This window comes from Pyxicephalus adspersus, chromosome 9 (assembly GCF_032062135.1).
Source record: "Pyxicephalus adspersus chromosome 9, UCB_Pads_2.0, whole genome shotgun sequence".
In the NCBI taxonomy this organism is placed as follows: Eukaryota; Metazoa; Chordata; class Amphibia; order Anura; family Pyxicephalidae; genus Pyxicephalus; species Pyxicephalus adspersus.
Window position 1 is genome coordinate 19,879,686 of NC_092866.1, and position 20,533 is coordinate 19,900,218.

Below are 20,533 nucleotides of genomic sequence, written 5' to 3' on the forward strand. Positions count from 1 at the left end.
TTTTTTTTTAGAACAAATTAACTTATAACTATAAAAGGTAAAGGTATATACATATAAGATAAATGAGCTACTGTTATACTGCTAAATTAGTTCATTAGGTAATCAGCACTTTTATTTCAGAAGGTCCAGGCAATATCTCTCCTGTTAATTTATTTCATGGAAGCTAGGCGTATGCTAGGATACCTGGCATTGTACATTGAGCTGTGCAATTGCTTGGGAAGATAGTAGCATCCCCAAGATCTTATCCACTTGTAGTATTTACCTAAATCTAACTACATGTTGTACTTCTAGTACCTGCACATTATATTTTACAAAGATGTCCCATTACCATTTGTTTTCTCTTCAACAGCGAGTCTCTGTTCCTAACATCTATTCCCGGAAAACCAAAAATTAATAGATTCTTTACTGCAAGTATAGAATCTCTATATATTGTTCTGTAAATGTCAGACCTAAAGTGTTCGTATTTATATTTGAAAAACCACCAACTCCTTATGTCTTTCCGGATAAATAAAATATCATCTATATAGCTACACCATAGGACAAGTGCTGTACTTTGATATTAAAAGAGTAGTTTACAATAGAGCCATAGAGGTTGCTGAAACTGGGCATATACCTTGTCCCCATGACAAAACAGACCTTAATAGGAAAGCATTCAAGATTATTTTGTAAAGGACAAACAGTTCTATCTTTAGAATAGAGAAAAGATTATGAATTGGTAACAACTCTTAAAACCCTTGCATCATGCATAGATCACCCAAAAGACTTTCTCTCAAGTTGAGATTACATCACCACACACACACAACTGTCCAGGGTGTATTTGCAAGTGGCAATTATAATATGCAGATAAGGTTGTCTGGAACACAAAAATGTATCCAAAAGACCTGAAAGCATTGCTTGATAAACAATACCCATATGACTTTAGTAGATTGGGAAAAAATAATTTTAGGTGGCTTTCTAAAAACCAAATTGATATGTGCAGAGAAACAGTTTTATTTATACTGGTAAAGTCCTAATAATTTATTTTATTGGTACATCATATTAAAAAGTAAAGTAGGAGACAATTTTTGCAGTGTCCAAAATGGGAACCACTGCGTCCCTATATTACAATATACAGATATACATCCACTTTTACATAAGTGTATCAACATAATTACATAGTTCAAACATTATAGCAAGTCTAAAAAGAAGTACCAGTGTATCATCAAAAGCTTTCCAAAAAACCTTAGAGTAGTTTCTGATATTTAATTAGTAACGAGTAGAAACAGGATTAGGCAGTGTGGAACAGAAATGTATCCAGCATGCTATGCAACTTTCAAAATACATAAATGCAATCCCTGATCAACCATTTATAATAATTTGCAACATTATTTGAGTACAATTTCTAGCACATTCCTTATAAAAATATGTAATTCTTTGTAGTCTTTTAGTAACATGGCTCTGTCCACGTGGTTTAGGATTAAGCAAACTGCACAAAGTAAAATGACACTGCATTGATGCCAAAGTCTTTCCCCCTTGGCAAACTTTGCTCTTGTACAACTACTTAAACACTTTTTTACTTTTTGGATTTTCCACCATTTGCCATCTAATGGTTATATGGGAGTGTGATACTATACATGCACGTTTCCAGCATAATATACTTCTGATCTATGAAGCTAACAAGTAAACTAACTTATAGCAGCTTCCCATATAAAAGAACTAGAGATTTTTATCATATGAGGAACAAAAGGTTACATTTTAAGCATATCAAATTTTAGGAATCATATACAGCAACTGAATTTTAAATCATCATGAATAGATCCCATGCCCTTTCATATATGTGCGTTTTATTTAGCAGTAGGTTACCATAAAACTTAAAATAAACCTTTGTAAATGGCTTGTACATGTTTTGCAAGTTAGAGTTTGCTTGCAAATTATTGAATGCATTAGTGAATTATGTTCCCTTATTTGCAAATTCATAGCATTTGCAACCTGTTTGTGCAACACCAATACATCTCTCCTTGTCCTTACCAGTACCTGCTTAGTGAACAAATGCTTTTTGCAGAAATTTTTTTTCATAATATTGCTTCTTTTCATACCCGTTATAGGCTTTCAGATATACAATCATGGGGCAGTGGTATACTGAATAGCTACAACTTGAACAGCTGCTTTAAAATTGAGATCCATAAGATTAATATATCAATATATATTTAAACATTAAAACAAAAAATTACAGTATGGAGGCAAGTAATGACCGCCAAGCGTGCCTTATATGAACTTTTTGCAAAGCAAAACTACAATATAAGGAAGCTAGGTAAGATACAGCCACTTTCAAGTGCAATGATCAAATGTGGATGAGCGAGTTTATTTTCCCTTATAATTAAACTTCATTTCCTCCCAAACTGACTGCCAGAATTAAAAGTAATTTACTAAAAATCAATGCAAAATATTGCCTTTACTAAACTAAGTTTAAGTGCAAATTCACAGTTACAGTGAATGCAGAAAGTTTTTAATATTATTTGTAAAGCTTTACTGCTTGTATTACTTGAAATGAGGAAAGCATATTTGCTCATTATATATACAGACACCGCTTCCTGCTCCACATTGTTACACACTGCAAGTGTATAAGTAAGCTGATTTTTTTTTAAATAATGCACTTATTAGGACATGGGCAATTTACATTCGTGTTCAACAAAAAAACACAGAAGGCCCAAATTAGTCCTATTAGTCAATATTTTAGAGCACATTTACCAGAAGCTTTGTTATTTGGATAGCCTACTTCAATGATGTCCAATCACTGCATCTGTTTGATATGATCACCAGGCAAGTAAGGCTACGTACACACATCAGATATCAGGGCTTATCTCGGACGAGAATCGGACATGTATACAGCGGCCATCCATCGTCGTTCATGGTACCATCCTGGCAAAACCATAAACGACAGAAGACAAACAACCGCAATGAACTGAAGGGTGAAGAGAGCACAGCATGGTGCTACTTGCTCATTCTCACCCCCCTCCTCTATAGACCAAAAGCCTAGACATCCCCATCTACATACGCTTTCTTTTTAAATGTTCCTCCCGGGGTGTTATTCCAATATTCTACTAAAACCCAAAGCTGTCCCTGAAGTACATCTTTTCAGCCACAAGATGGTATTTATCTTCCAAGCTGAATGACACCTAAACCCAAAACATGGAGAAAAGACTGTCTGATTTAATAAAGCTCTCCAAGACACAGGATTTTTTTGGGATAATGTGGGTGATCCAGCAAACCTGGAATGGATTTCTAAATATAACTTCGTAACTAGCAAATGTTTTCAATCCTAGATCAGATCTATTCTAGCTTTGCTGAATCACCCAGTTTCTGCCATGGCAGTATGTTTTCTTCAGTTCGAGAATAAATCACATCTTGTTAACCTTTTATTTAAAAAAAAATATATATTGAGTTCTTAGCCCTCCAAATTGCCATATAAATACAAGTCATCAAGTCAAGATAAACCAGTGTGTATAATAGATGCATAGATGGAGGACTGAGCATACATTATTAATGGAGGTACCAAGTTTACAATGTATGCAGAGCAAAGGTCTCCCCTCATCCTCCAGACACTCTGCCAGACCTTTCACCTCCAGAGAGCACTACATACAGACATATGTGAGGTAATGGCTTTGCTACCAAGAATTAAGCCCAACTAATGCCAAAATATGTTAAGGAAAGGTTCCCAAAACAATCACGTTTATTAGTGTAAATTTTAAGTATTATCTTTGAAGTATCTGTGCACCCATCCTCCCTTCCAGGACCTCTTGGGTATTGTAGTATCCCGTTAGCTTGAGGTCTTACAATTGCTTACCACCTACTTCATGTGAAATACCTGTGAACTGCAAATTCTGCCCATACATATAGGAAAAGCTCCTTCTGCGGTGATCAAGAGAAAGGGGAGGGGTTTTACTCCAAACTTACCCCCCAAAACAATCATTTTAACCTTATATAATAGGGTTGGCTACCCTTTTATGTAGGGTAAAAATAAATAAATAGTTTAGGTCCACTTTATTACCAGATTTCTGGCTGTACAGAAGAGGTCTTCAATTTTGATCAAATTTATTGACCTCCTCCAGATGAAGAAGAAAGCCTCAAAATTCCACCAGATCTCCTGCCTACAATGAGATAGGAAAAGCTGCAGATTCCTGGGAAGAGTTCTCATCACTTAATCAAAATAATCAATGAGCTTGCCCTATTACTGAGACCCTGAACTCTCCCATAAGTACAAAACACAGTTTAAAATTCCACAATGGCTGTGGGGTAATATTGGACATCACCATGGACACAGAACACTGCTTTTTTATTTTTTATTTTTTTTACACTGAAAACTTAACAGGTGGTTACTACATTTGTTTTCACTCAAATCACAAGACTGCCAGAGTCTAAGAAAACAGTAACATGTTTACCATTCAGGGACAGTGTGTTTATCAGCTGACATAGCTGAACATGCAAGGGTAGCAAATAATGACTGACATCTTTCCCTGTAACATCACATTGCATGGGCTCATCAGAGCAGTTCCCAGCCACATGGCAAAGAGAACATTTATTATTTTCATAGTTCATTGTGCTAAGAGGAGCAGACCTTCCAGGCCAGGATCACCAATCTCTAGGCACCTTACTCATTTCCAGGGAAAAATTTGCCTCCAGACATTGTGCCCAGCAAATGGTTGAAAAACTCCATAGATGCAATGTGGTTGCCCAAAGCAACACTTCAGCAGTCCAAGAGCCAGTTTTTACAGCCATTCACTGGGCAGTCTCAGTCAGGGCTTTTCCATCAGCAAACAGCTTTATTTTCCTTCTCTGCCCCATAGTTTGTGCAACATAGCCTGTATGTACGCATTTGTATTCCTGTGTTCAGCATTAGCCAAAACTAGTTGTTTCACAGCTCCTCCATCCTTCAGGTGTTGAACTTCAGCACAGAATACTTATGCACCCTTTCACTACTGGAAGCAACCCTCCACCACTTGCAGCATGCAGGTTAGGTAGCAGGGTTTTTAGTTTTCTGGGACAGTCTCCTAATTTCACCACCAACAACAGTTTATTTATGCTGTACAGGCTATTTACATTATTTATAATATTTACAAAAAAACAAAAAACTTTCCATTAGATAGGCAACTAACTATAACAAAAAAATGAGAAACACTCTCTACTGGGCACAAACCCAATGTTTGTCCTAAACAACACAAACTACCTTTTTGTTCTCCCCAGTCCAATACAGACATATGGTTCCCAGAGCAGGATAGGGTAGACTGACCAGCTGAGGCCTTTTATTAGCACTTACCGCAGGGAGAACACCAAATCCCTGAGTGGATTTTTAAAATGGCAGTGCAGAGTAAAGAAATCTGGGACATATGTACACATTATATATATATATATATATCACTTTCCCAGGCACTTTTTCCCTGCAACTGCCACAACACTTACACCTGTCCCTCCTCTATTGTGGGCACTGCCATCCTTATGTGGTTCACTTTAGATGTCTGCTTTTTGGCCAACTTGATTGCCCAGGCCAGGATGAGTGAGTAGCCCATTCAGGTGTGTGAGTCATTTGCAACAATTCCAAAACTGAGTTGTAGTAATCTGTGCTACAAGCTTTGGTTTCTACAGCTAACTATTCAACTTTTAAGTTACCGTAAATATATTTAAAGCCCTCTCTATAACTCTTTATGTTATAATCAGCTGATTGTGTCCGTAGCCTGGTATATGTGATAATTGTAGTTCTGCTTTAAATTTATTGTAAAATGCTTTGTACTTGTTCATTTAACTACTAAATAAATGATTGCCTTCATAGTTCATAATGCTGATCAATACTGCTTGTCACAAATTTAAGGCAACCCAGCTGGATACAGATTGTATTAGTTCTTGGGTAAATTAAAAAAAGAAAAAAAGCTGTTTTCATATAGTGGCACGCACATCCTAATATAGATCTTAGTCAGCACCGAATAATTAAACAGTGTTAAAATTGTATTTGTTTTCCTATATTTATATGTGGCTTTGGTATATTTCACATTATTTTTTAAATAATTGTGTTTCCTGTCAAATACTTCTTCTCTTGCTTTATTTTCTCTTACTTTTAATTTTTCTTTAAATTATCTCTACAGGTCTGCCTTTAGGATAATCACATGTAATGTTGTTTTTTACTTAACTGTTTTGTCCATTGTATTGTGGTCAGATTGGATAACATTGAACGATTGGGACTGCACAGTGCACTTATACTTAGAAACAGCAATAAACAGCGGTAACATTACTGTTTAACCACACCCACAGTGTAACCACGCCCATTTCCATTATAGCCACGCCCACATGTTGCCACAGCAACATGTGGGCGTGGCTATAATGGAAATGGGTGCCACAGACTATTTAGGCCCCATTTTTCACTTTGCTTTACACCTTGCTTTTTGTTGAAACAAAAGCATTACAACTGAGCACGTTCTTCTGCTGTAGTCCATTTTATTTTAAAGCTTTACTTGTGCATCAATAGGTGCCATTCTATAGTCCTTGGTCTTAAAGATTATGTTTTTGGGTAGCTTAAAACTGATTTACTTGTTAAAAAGAAGTTCTATATAATAGCAGCACCTTGGTCTCTTGGTAGCACTCTGGCCTTTGCAGCGCTAGGTCCCAGGTTCAAATCTCAGCCAGGAAGCTATCTGCATGGAGTTTGCAGGTTCTCTCTGTGTTTAGGTTTCCTTCCACTTTGCAAAAACATGCAGTTATGTTAAATGGCTTCCCCCTAAAACTGACCTTAGATTGTATTTAAAGACCTATGACCATGGTAGGGACATTGAATTATCCCACAGTTAAACTTCCCTGATACCCTGTGTTGTCATGAACTCTAAATTCCCTGCTCCTTCCTATCACTGTCTATTTAAGCCCCACCATGAATTTCCTGCCAGATTATTGTGTACCTGCCATTGACTACTACTTACTATTCACATGTGTACTGACTTTTGGATACAGAATTACTGTCTACTTTTTATTGTTTGCTAACTTTAAACTGATTTATATTGATATTGACTTTGGCCCTGATGATTCTCCTGCATTGTTACATGGACCTGTGTACTGAACTCAAATTTTTTCTCATTGCAGATTCACTTTTTGCTACAGCTATTGGCCTCTGAGCCCGTTCCCAGATCATCACACCGGCTCTGCTATACAATGACTGAAAAAGGTCAATTTGAATTTGAGTGTCTAAACATTTTGCATTTATATAATACATTTATTGATGCTTTCTGCCTAGAGCAATGTAATTTCCGAAAAGTTTCATCTTCTATTCTAAAAATTTCACACTTGATTTCCAGTTTCTTCCATTTTCCCCCATATTTTGTAATTTTGCAGAAAGAAATAAGCATTTCTTATAGAGGATCTAAACTCACATTCAACTTGGGCTTATGGATGATAAGAGGCCAGGTTATACTGATCTGTCTGTTAAAAAAACTACTCTGCCAAATGGGGGGACTGCAGAGGCTCATGGGATATTGACATCATTAGTAAAAGAGGAAAAAAAACACTAAAATTACTGACCAATCAGGGCAGTGGGAGTGGTCAAGAACCACAAATGGTGCTCTTATTGTTTTTTTTTTTTTTTCTCTTTACCCCATGTGATAATGCTTGACCAGTGAGGGGGGCTGTGAGCAGAGAAGGTCAGGCAATGATGCCAAAGTCACAAGATGGCTGCTTACATGCACATAATTTATTGTTCTATTTTTCATGGATGCAGTGTAACACAACCAGCCTCACCAAGGGGGATTGACATTTCAGCGCAAATAAGTGAGAATAGAAATCGTATATATTATTAGGTCTGTGGTAGAATTAAGGTCCACTTTAAGTATTCTCTTCTCCCAATGTTCAGACTGTAACACTGTTTCTTTGTAGAAATTTACATAGTGAGACACTACAACAGGGACAATTTGTGTCAGACATGCGTGAAGACAGCCATGACAGGATTGTGGCATCTCTGAACCAGAATTGCAGTCCAAGAAGTAGATGGTCGTCATTCCTTCTAAGGAAATTGAGGCATTGTCAGGTGAATACTGTGTGCACTCTTTAATACATGGAAATGTTACATGTAGAGTTTAATTAACATGTGTTTTAAAAAGATATATCTGACACTAGGTCAACTTTGACTTTGCTAATCTGTTTTTTTTTTTACTTTTTTACCAATACATGTTAAGTGTAATAGCCTACTTTAGTGGATATAAATTGAATGGGTGCATAGATGCTTACACTACATTCTGCCTGGAAAATGTTATTGATCCTGCTCATGAACCTCACAGAATTAGTCATTTTGCTGATGATGCTTAGTTTATTAATATACCTGAACTTGAACTACACTGCCACAGACATCTTTACTACAGCCAAACAGCTACACCGGCCATTTATCATACACATTCTTACATTTTTTGCTTTATCATTGGTTGAAAATTTAACACAATTTCAAAGAAAACTAAACACATTTTAACAAAGGTATAACAGAGTAACCATACACAGCCAATTTTTCCAATAGTGAAGAGTAAAGATGAAAAATGCATATTTATTATGATTCAGATAATTAAAGAAGAAATATGATTATATAATTATGCTTTTCCCATGAGAAAATATGCAATGGTGGCTTTTTATAACTTCAACGGTTTGAGATTATGCTCCTTGCGAAAGATGTTGAAGAGAATGTTCAACATGGATACCCAAAGCCATTCTGGAAGCCAGTAAGTTAGTGACAGCTGTGGAAAAAAAAAAGATTTTACAAAATGAACAGAACACTTTCTTGTTAGCAGTACAAACTTGTATCTGCAAATATTAGAGAGCTATCTATTATCTGCAATTATTTTATACCTAAAGCTAGATGTTTATACTAAAATCAGAACAAACTGATAAATACACAGTTATATAATGGGTAGCATATCTGTCAAATACTTTTTTAACCATTCATTTCTGAAATTTACATGACACACAGCACAGGCTGGTCTGCTAGGTCACAATCATCTAATTTTACTTGCCTACTTCTTCCCTACCTGCTGGTGGAGCACCAAATACTGATAGTGGCACCTATGACAGAGCAAGGACAGGTGAGTTAATATAAACAACTACAATCAGGTGGGTATGTTTATTTTACTGTATTAAAGAAGGTATATCCCCTCTCCCTTAAAATATAAGGACCTAACTGATCACACTTCCTTATTTTAATGGTTTAGTTCTACTTTAAGGAAACCAAGTAAACAAATGCACCACAATGCATCTTCTATGCTTTTAGCCACATCTTTTCAAAACTAATATTTTCTCTATGTAGGCAGGTTGAGTTACTGTTGCCTTTTTTTTGTATCTTTGAGTGACTTTACCTCCTGGAAGATTCATCAGTCAGAATTCCTAAACCCTATCTCTTATTTATGAACAACAAAGTATATTAATTATGAATAGGCTGCCAATGAACCCAATACAATAAGCAGCACTCCACAATGCATGGAATATGCATCGCGGTGCATTACAATGCATGGCCATTCACTTGTTCTATGTGTGATACATTGCTGTGCCATACACCACAATGTATCTTCTTCTAGTCAATGGGCCACATCTTTCTTATACTGTTATTTTCTTATTAAATAAATTTAGGCAGCTTTAATTGTGGTGTATGGCACAGCAATGCACCTTGTAATGTGTAGAACAGGATGTGATGCATAGAACAGCAATGTAATGCATAGAACAGGTAAACTGCAATGCAATGTATAAATGTGCATTTTGGTAAACATTGCCACAATACACAAGTGAAAATGAGCCTTGTGAGATTGTTTATTTTAGTCTTATACCACAGTCCTACATTTAATGAGTAGTAAATATATGTGTGTTATGGTAAGCTGGACTGTACTTTTTTTTTTTTTATTGCATTTTATACACTTACTTGAATAGAGTGAGACAAGTGTCCCGCTGTTCTCCGGGATATTCCAATGGTCTTTACTGCTTGACGAACATATTCCTTTGCATCAGGAACAAGATAAGGCTTTGACTTCAAGAATGTACTAAATGCAGTCATATTGGTCTGTACAAAATATGTGACTAAACTCTGAATAAAGATTCCCTTGGAAGCATATTCATAATGTAGAGCTCGGGTAAAATGATCTATGAAAGACTGTAGACAAGAACAGGAGATTGGTATAAATAATACTTTACCATTATGGCAGGTATGTCAAACTAAAATAAAAGTGGGCTAAATTCTGTGAAGTCATAGTTAAAGGGTTTCAGATCTGGATAGATTAGCAAGAGGTACAGAGTTGCAATGTCCATGATGGGAAGAAACTCTATACTCCTAAAGCTGCGTACACACTTCCAATTTTTATCGTTGGAAATGAACGACGAACGATCGATTGGGCAAAAATCGTTCGTAAAAAAAGTAACCAACGACGCCGACGAACGAGGATAGTCGTTGGAAATGAACGACCGGACCGGCGGATCGGATTGGACGACGATCGTTGACCATCTATCGTGTGTACGGTCGTTCATTGATCGTCTATGGCCTGAGCATGCGCGGTGAACGAACGTTCGCTCACTTCCTGTGGTGCACGTCACTTCCTGTATCGTTCAAACGATCGCATCTATCGTGTGTACAATATCTGCGAACGATCGTGTCGTTATCTGTATGTACAGGATCGGTGCTATACGATCGTTCGCAGATATCGTGCAGGATTGTTCGTCGTTCGTTTACCAACGATAATAATTGGAAGTGTGTACCTAGCTTAAGAGTGCTTAAAGTGATAACCATGAATGGTGCTGTGTAGAGTTAATGAAAACAAAATATACAGTTACCAGCACTCCAAAGTACATGATTCTTGCTTTATTGTAAAAGCACATTGTCACAAATTGTTGGGGCCACACAGGGTCATTTCCTCAAGGCAATGTACCTATAGAAATGATCCATTCTCATTTACCCTAAGGTCCCACCCATGCAGACATGATCAATCACCAAGATGTGGCAATCAGTAAATGTGCAAAATAAAACAGCACACCTATGTTCATAAATAATGAAAGGGCACACCTTTGCCTATAAGGATTAGGAGTCTCAGATAGTAAATGTATAAAGCATTAAATCCAAATTTGCCAGGATCTACTTCCACTGTCCAAACTACTTTGAGAAATATCTCTCAATTCTCTCAGGTCTATATTTTACTATTTATTGTTCCCTCCTTTCTCTCCAAATAATGTTATACACATAATATATATTTTTCTTAACATCTTACCCACATCTATTTATATGTATAGGCTACAACCATTAAATAAGAAAATCTATTGTCATATCTTTGGCGGGGCTCATCAGTTTTTACTTGAACTATTGTAGCGTGGAATATGTGAGTTAAACATTTTTATTTTCTCTTTTCTGAGTTTGATTCTGCATTGTCTTAATATTTATTGCATTTGTTCTGTTATATATTATGCGTTGGATTTAGACATCTTTGCTACCTACTGGAGAATAATGCTCTGTGTATTTACAGGTATTCTATTCATGTATTTATTCAATATTTTGGACCTCAAAATATGTATATAACTTTTCTATCCTTTTGGCTGGACAATTACTATATTTCAGCATAAAAGTCTCCAATGCCACATTCCACTTTGTAATACAAAATAAATTTTTTTTGAAGATTTTTGCCTCGGGACGTTAAAGGCATCACATTACACACTTTCAATATATACGTTTAAAACATTTACTGTATTTATTAGAATTTTTCAATAAAATAACATAAAATCATTACTCCATTATAGACATAAATTTGTTTGAGCAGGACCTTAGGCAATAAGCGTTCGATGTGTTTCACGGACTAAAATCCACTCCCCAATATCACCACAGATTTTTAGTATTTGTAGTATTTGTATATATTTTGAGTGTACTTAAAGGTAATTAGGTAGATACAATACCTTGGAAGATGCATACACACTTAATAGAGGTGTGGGTTTGGAACCTGATGCTGAGGACACATTGATAATGGCTCCCCTCTTCCTCTGTACCATGCCTGGAAGAACTATATGAACCATCATGACAGCTGCTCCAATATTAATATTTATTATTTCCCATAGTTTGTCTTCTGGAACCTCTGTAGTTAATTGTGGATGATAAAATACTCCAACGTTGTTAACTAAAATACCCACATCCACATCCTTTAGAGCCTCCTTAATATCAGGATAGACTTCACACCCCAGGCCAAAATCAGCCACTATGTAACGAGTTTTCACTGCGTACGTTGCAGTAATGGTTTCAGATACATTTTTAAGCTTCTTGGGGTTACGGCTGACCAAAATTATATTCATACCAGAACTTGCCAGCTCCTCTGCATATGCTTTACCAATGCCATCCGTGGCTCCTGAGGAGAAAAATAGTGTTGAGCTGTGGATTAATGTTCAAATATAATAAAATGGTCTTGTGGACACACTGATGCTTCATAAAAAAACATATTCAAGGGCAAGCTAACAATCCCAATAATAAGAACAAAAAAATGTTTTGTTCCCAAAAGAATTGATAGGTAGCCACTCTGTCTACAGAATTCAATGGATTTGTTCTTATGGCTGTGTGGAGTGGATAATGGTGCATTGACTGATATATTGGGCATGATTTAATAAAGTAAGTAAGCAGCAATGCTGCTTCATCTGTGAAGCTGGGTGATCCAGCAAACATTGAACGGATTACTTCAGTCATTTGCTAGCAAATGTTTTGTATCCTGGACCAGATCCATTCCAGGTTTTCTGGATCAGATCCATTCCAGGTTTTCTGGATCAGCTTCACTGATGAAAGTGTATCCTCTCCAGCCTTGGAGAGCTGTAATAAACCAGGCTCATTGTATATTGTTAATAACTGATATACAGTGTTCACATTGGGGAGCATGGCTGGCTTAGTATTATAATGATGTGCTGAATAGACACTATTTACCAAATACTTTACAGCCCAACTCAACTTTTATTTAAGCTAAAAACAAAAAACAAAACACATTTTGATGCAATAATATCCTCTCTGACACTATCGCCTACACATATTAGCCCCTTTATTAGTAGGTACATCTTGCTAGTACTAGGTTGCAGCCCCCCGTGTCTTCAGAACTGCCTTAATTTTTTTGTAGCATGGAATAAACAAGGTGCTGAAAACTTCAGGGATTTTGGTCCATATTGACACAATAACATCAAGCAGCTTCAGATGTGTTGGCTGCACATCCATGATATTTTTCTTCCATGCCACCACTCCCAAAGATACTCTATTGGATTGAGATCTGGTGACTGTGGAGGCCATTTGAGTACAGTAAACGCAGAGTCGTGCTCAAGAAATCAATTTGGGTTAGACCTAGCAGAAATACTAAGGTAGGCTGTGACATTTCAATCATGCTCAATTATGCTGCTAAGAGGCCCAAAGTGCACCAGAAAAATATCCCTCACACCATTACACTGCCACCACTAGCCTGAACCATTAATACAAGGTAGGAAGGATCCATGCTTTCATATTGTTGATGCCAAATTTTGACCCCACCATCTGAATGTGCACAGCAGAGATTGAAACTCATCAGACTAAACAATACCAATCTTTCTCTTGACCAATTTTGGGCAGCCCATGTATTTTAGCCTTGGGTGTTTGTTCTTAGCTGACAGGAGTAGTACCTGAAGTGGCTTCCTGCTGCTTGTGTGTTTATAGATACTCTTTTTGCATATTTTGGTTGTAACCAGCAGTCATTTAAGTTACTGTTGCTCTTCTGTCAGCTCAAATCAGTCTAGCCATTCTCCTTCTGGCATATCCACAGCCTTTTCACCCAGAGAACCTCCATTTACTAGATATTTTTCCTTTTTAAGTCCATTCTCTTTAAAACCTGGAGGTGGGTTGTAATCAAAAATCCCAGCAATTTATGAAATACCCAGACAGGCCTACCTGGCACTAATAACCATGCCATGGTTATCACTTTTCTTCCCAATTCTAAAGCTCGAATTGAAATTCAACAGGTAGTCTTGACAATGTCTACATGGCTAAATGCATTGATCTGCTGCCATAAGGCTGGCTGATTAAATATTTGTGTTAACAAGCAGTTGAAATGTATCCAATCAAGTGGACAGTAAGGTAAGTTAATTCTCTAAAACTCATCCATGACTTTTAGAACTACACAAACTAACGTAGAACCCCTAACTAACAGTATTATGCTTATTACTTACCAGTAACTAAAGCCCATTCTCCATACTGTCTGATAAGCTTGGTCCTGTCTAGAAGACAGGGCATGACATACTGCTTTATCATTGTATACCAGTAATGAAGAAGGCTGAAAAAGTTCCACATGATGAAACAGACACCAACCGCAGCCAGGATCTCCATGTGATTGGAATAGAGCTGTAACAACATATTGGATACCAATGTAGGAATCCTATAAATCTCATTCATTATCTCCATCACTTCACTAGGTTCAAGTCATTCCATCTGAAAAAATCATTATTAAAATTTAAAAAAAAATCTATTTTTAGAATTTGTATGCATTTATTGACTTTAATGTCCCCTACAACAACAGATGTATTATATTTAAAAACATGTAGACCATATTGTACCCTTTTATGCCACCCAAAGTTTCAATACAATTACCAGATAAAGGGCCTAAATTAGCAATAAAATCCGCGCTCGCTGGTCGCGCATACTTTCGCGCTTCCAACGAGCCGGTTTCCCACGGTCCGGAGTCGAGTGCGGTCGTACACTCGCCCCCTCACTGCCAGCTGGATTCCTGCCTTGATAATAATGAGCAATAGGGGTCGTGAATCTGCCAATTAAGGCGATTAGATTTCAGCTGCGCGATTAAGAAGGATCTGTTAAGCTGTCACTAGTGAGATCATAGCAATTATTAGCGCACACCTGCTCTCTGTTCTCTGCGTATCTACAGTCCTTTACAGGTCAATTAGAATCTTTAATGCTTCATCTTCTTTTGTATAAGTGCTACTTTTTTAGGTAATATTTTACTAATTCACAAAATAATTAATTTATTGTTACATTTGTTGCACTGTTTTTATACTTTTTGGTTTGCTTTGCAACACTGCAAACTAATTGAGATCAAGCTGTATATATACTAGTAAGCACTTCATAATATGTCATCTCACAGTGTTGCAAAGCAAACCAAAAAGTATAAAAACAGTGCAACAAATGTAACAATAAATAATTATTTTGTGAGTAGCACTTATCCAAAACAGTGAGCAGGTATGCGCTAATTAATTGCTATGATCTCACCAGTGACAGCTTAACAGATCCTCCTTAATCGTGCAGCTGAAATCTAATGAAGCATTAAAGATTCTAATTGACCTGTAAAGGACTGTAGATACGCACAGAACAGAGAGCAGGTGTGCACTAATTAATTGCTATGATCTCACCAGTGAGCTTAACAGATCCTCATTAATCGCGCAGCTGAAATCTAATCGCCTTAATTGGCAAATTCGCCACCCCTATTGTTCATTATTATCAAGGCAGGAATCCGGCTGGCAGTGAGGAGGCGAGTGTACGAGCGCACTCGACTCTGGACCGCAGGAAACCGGCTCGCTGGAAGCGCGAAAGTACGCACAACCAGCGAGCGCGGATTTCATTGATGAATCAGGGCCCTTGGGTTAGAATGTGATATAAAATACAGATGTTTTCTGGTCTTTCAATGTATGAAATGCCAAGTCCATGGATGAGGGAGGAGAGACTGCACACTTCCCTCATCCACGTACTTGGCATTTTGTACATGATCTACAACTTAACCCATATCAGCAGCAACACTTATCCTTATCATCTGTGTCATACCTATCTGTGACAACATTTCCACCTCGCTTAGACAATATATTACGCTTTTATATACCCCTGAAGAAGCCCCTGTGGCGAAACGCATCGGGTAACAAGACATTTTTCATGTACAGCTTCTTTCTAGCCTAGAACGCAACTGTTCAGCCTAGCCAACCACCACCACATGATTCTACAATAGGGAATGGTCTTTTGTGATGTAACACACTATTGTACTGATGTATGACACCAGACTGTTAAACTGCTTTTTGAAACAATACATAACCTAAAAAAGGAGCCTGAAGCCCCTTTCTTATCTCCTTCTAACCTGTTTCTCATACATTGTTAGAAAGAACTAGGTCTAGCAGATTATCATTTCTAGTTGGCACAGGCAATATTCCAGAGAATATAACCTTGGAAGTCCTTTCGTTCAACTTGAAACCTAGTTCTTTGAACTGATTTTTAAGGACCCTCCATCTTCCATCTATGCTGTCATTGGTTCCAAAATGGACCAAGACAGCTGAGTCAGACCCAGCAGTAATTTTTCCACTCGGTCCACTAAATGCCGAACCCTGGTACCAGGGAGAGAGCAAACCATTCGGTTGAAGAGATCCGGGTGACAAACTATGTTATCAGTCCTCCTGATCATAGAATCCCCTATCACAACCAATTGTCCAAGCCTTCCTTCATTGCCTTCCCCACAACTACTAAATGGGCTGCTCTCCTGGCTGTTAGGAGAAGCGGTAACATCTAAAGTTGCCACCACTGGGTCTGCCACCTGCACATCTTCACATACCTTTGCAAATTTGTTAGGGTGCTCAAACACAGGATTGGCCTTCTTTTTTCTGGGTGCCCCTATTACTCCCTCTAACTAAAGTAACCCAACTCCCTACATGTTCTTCCTGATTAACCTCTCCACCTTCCACATCTAAGGCACTAACTACCTGCTCAGTGAGCGGGAGACCCTTGCCAAGGTGATACAGTGATTTTAGTGTTGCAATGGACTTCTCCAGCTTTTCAATGCGAGATACCAGAAGGGCGACTTGTTCACATCTGTCACAGCGGTATTAACCTAAGAGCAGTTGCTACATTTGTGCATACATATGGCAGATTGCGCACTGAATAAAACCTTCCACCTTGCTGCAACTCATTCACCCAGTTACAATGTTTGTTTTCAAGGAGTTATAAAAGTTTACTTACAGCTTGTAGTTACTATAAAGATTTAACTCCTTTTATTTTCAAACTCTTGTTTTCTAACTCCACTTGATTCCAAGCCACTTGTCTCAACATCCAAGAGTGGGCAAGCTCAAGGTGAGTCTGCCCAGGACTTAAATTACCTGTTAAACCTTGACCACTCCCCCTTAGAGGTCAGCAAGGAAAGAGGAAAAAAAACTCTTTAATGAAAAAAATTGGTTCCAAGCCACTTGTTTCACTGGCCAAGATTGAGTAAAGGTTGCTGGATCCTCAGTTCACTTCCTGCCTCTCTGCTAGCTAGTCGTTTGTTTGCATTCTCTGTGTTTGAACGTGGTCTATTACCTGACTCTGTTTTGTCCGCTGCCTGACCTTGCCTTGCCTGCCCTGACCTCGGCCTGTTACCTGACTTTGCACTGCCTGCCGCCTTCCCTGACCTCAGCCTGTTATCTGGCCTTCGCCTTGCTTGCTGCCTGCCCTGACCTCAGCCGTTCTAGCTACCTTGACTCGCTGTTTACTGGCCTCATCACCATTCCTAAGCGTAAGCCTTCTGATCTGTGTCACCCCCAGATGAGGAGAGCCTAAGGTCACCAGCCCATCACTCCTTGCGGGGTGTGCTGGTGAAGACCAGGGGTCACTTAGATTCCACGCCTCAGGTAATCCTGTGTCAACCACCGGGGGGAGGCAACGCATAACAACAAGGTACCTGGCGCTGGCACAAGAGTTTAGGCTGTGTCATACTTTCAGCCTTTGCAAGCTGAAGTCTCCCATTGCGTACATGTGCATAGACTTGAGAGCAGCACAGGGAGGAAGGGAGAAGCAAGCAGTGTTCATGGTGATGGGAGCAAACCAGCATGCAGTAAGGACAGGATGTGTTTGGAAGATGATGGGAACAGTCGTCCTGCTGTGTTGGTTGCTGCAGGATTACCAGGAGACATTGAAGTGCAGGTAAAGACTGTTGCGGAGGTATGGTTGATGAGGTATGTCAAGCTTGTGACCCCTTTAGGGAATGTGTGTAATGAATATTGGATTTGGAAGGGCGCATAGAAGGCAAATGTAAAGTTGAAAGTGATTGTGATTGTTGTACAGCATGTCCCCTTCTCTGCATTTTGCTGATACATGTAGAAAATGAAGAAATGGGTAGGTAAATGATCATGGATGCCTTGGTGGACAGGCAAGACCAGTACCTTTTAAACATCTTTGGGCCCCAGACAAAATAGCACAGGAAATACCTCTTTAACAAGGTTAGGCCCTTATTTGAAGAATATTTGAACACTGTTATTAGGCCTAAAAACAGGAAAAGTTTCGGAGACAAGCTGGGATGTGATAGTCTTTTTTTTATAAGATGGTTAGACAGGCAGGTCTAGTGGATGCGCACATTAAGCACTACCAGGACGACTTGGGGTTCACATTAATGCAAACATGGCTCAGCAGGTAAGTCTGTGGAAGGTCTGATTGACAATACAGGTTCACTGGTTAAGTCCAGGGCAGGGATCCTGGATGTCATCAGAACTTTTAATGCAGATCTCCTGGGAAGAAAACCTCTTGATCAAGACAAGATTAAGTGTTTTCTAAGATCAACTCCATGTTTGGGAAATGTTTCACATTCTCCTGTGAATATAGCAGGACCAATCACAGCAGATGAGGTGTACCATGCTATAGATAAGCTGACCACCAAAAAATTGCCTGGGCCGGAAGAGTTGACAGCTGAGTTTTATACATTTTAAATCCAGTCTGGCTCCTTCGTTAGCAGAGGTTTCAACGGCTGTCTGAAAAGGGTTTGCACCCTACCTCCATGAGGCAATCCACTGTGATTCTCCTATCAAAGTGGAAGGATTCATTGAGAACTGAGAGAACTCCCAGTGCTTGACGTCCAGCAGATGCTCTTGGGAAAACCAGATGAACCCTGTGAAGTGGAATGTGACCTACCTATCCAGAGCGAAGGGTGGTATGGTGTTATTCTTTTCTCTTCTGTTTATTAATTTTATTTTAATAACATGCTTACAAATGCCCTCCTGGATGGGAGGGTATATTCTAGTCCTGGTTCAAGCCTTTTCCATGATTGGGAAATTGGAGGAAAAGTAAAAAAGCTGGGGATCCAATGGGACAGGCTTCCATTTTATGTTACCCTGAGTCTAAAAATACTAAGAAATAATAGCAGATTACAACGGAGGATATTACCTCTCTAGGAAAATTCTGGAGAGTTGGATTTTGTCTTCATACTTTGATGGGTCATTGACCTTGGGAGATTGGCCAAGTCCAGATTTAAGGGAAGGGCTGAGACTAATTAATATAGAAATGATTCCCATGAAGTTTAGGGACCTGACTTGGCTCGCCTTTCACAGTAATTTTTACTTGTGGAGTTATCAGCACCAGGCCTCAGTGTGAGCTTAAGACCAGAACGTAGAGAATCAGAAAAGACCATGGAGCACATTCTGCTCTAATGTCCTTTCAATAAAGAAGTTTACAAAAGGGTGCAGAGGGCAATAGGAGTTCCCTGTCTACATTGCATGGTTTATGCCAAGTGGGTATTTAAAGCATTCGACTCCAGGATTTTGATTTTGACACTTTTTATAGTTAGTGTGGTGATCTGATATTACACTTGGAATGCAGTGTCAGGTTTGCATATGGAAAAAAATCCTTACTGTCGAGGTGGTGGCGAATGATATTCTCCATGCTGTGGGAAAAATTCAAGGTCTTGAAAAGGGGAAGTTCCAGGAAAACAATACAGAAGGATTTCCAGGGCTGCGTTCATTATTGTCTCTTAAAAATAATTTAAAAAAGCATAATTTTTTTTAATGCATACCCAATGTTAGACATGAAGGCATAAAAAAGAGTGGCAGTACTTGGCTGGTAAGCAATGAAATAGAAGGCATGTGAGCCCCCATGCCTTCCCTCAAGAATAGGGAATCCCATACGCTGGGCTAACTTGCTGCTGGTGTGCTATCCCTCTGGTTTACTGTTGCTGACCTTGCCTGTTTTTGACCCTGTGAATTTATGCCGCCTGAAGTGAACTTTTGCCTGTGACCCCAACTCTGCTTGTGTCTTACTCTTTTGTACCTTGTCTGGTGGACCGATTATCTATGTATGACCTCTGCTCTATATTCTGGACTAGTCTCTGTTGGAATATTGGTACTGCTTTATTTGTGGGCTCCTGGTCCTCTGCCAGCCCTTCCCCAGACACCATCCCTTGCGCACTAAGTCCTGGGGGCAACCGTGTGCTGGGAAACGCAACCCGTCTTTTCAACTCCCTTTCAGTGTCATCCACCTTACACTCCCCTGCTGCCATCACCAGCTCTGCTAAGGCATCACCTCCTCAGCTCACTTCCAGGTCGAGGTCATGTGACTCCCAGTCAGCTGCTCCACTACCTCAGAGGACTAGAGTGTTTTGCAGATGCGCTCCCTCTGCTGGTGGAGGTGTGAACACCACCAACCTCTCGTCTCCTAGACTCCCTCTGGTGGAAGGATAGGATTCAGCAGGTCACATGGCTTCAATTCATCACATGACCCGCCTTTAAAAGGAAGTGAATAGCAACAGGAAGTTGCCTAAACAAGGAGTTCCTTTGGTTTGCTAATAGGTTTCTGTTGTTT

At 38.8% G+C, this 20,533-nt stretch overlaps 1 protein-coding gene across 1 annotated transcript; it reads right to left on the minus strand.

Moving 5' to 3' along the window:
• Positions 1-8,624: 8,624 nt before the first annotated feature.
• On the minus strand, positions 8,625-14,300 carry LOC140338497 (inactive hydroxysteroid dehydrogenase-like protein 1). Its single transcript, XM_072422736.1, has 4 exons — positions 14,176-14,300; positions 11,911-12,353; positions 9,902-10,129; positions 8,625-8,729 (listed from the first exon to the last, which is right to left on the minus strand). The coding sequence occupies exons 1-4, from the start codon at positions 14,294-14,296 to the stop codon at positions 8,625-8,627; spliced, it is 897 nt and encodes a 298-aa protein (XP_072278837.1). The 5' UTR covers positions 14,297-14,300.
• Positions 14,301-20,533: the final 6,233 nt, after the last annotated feature.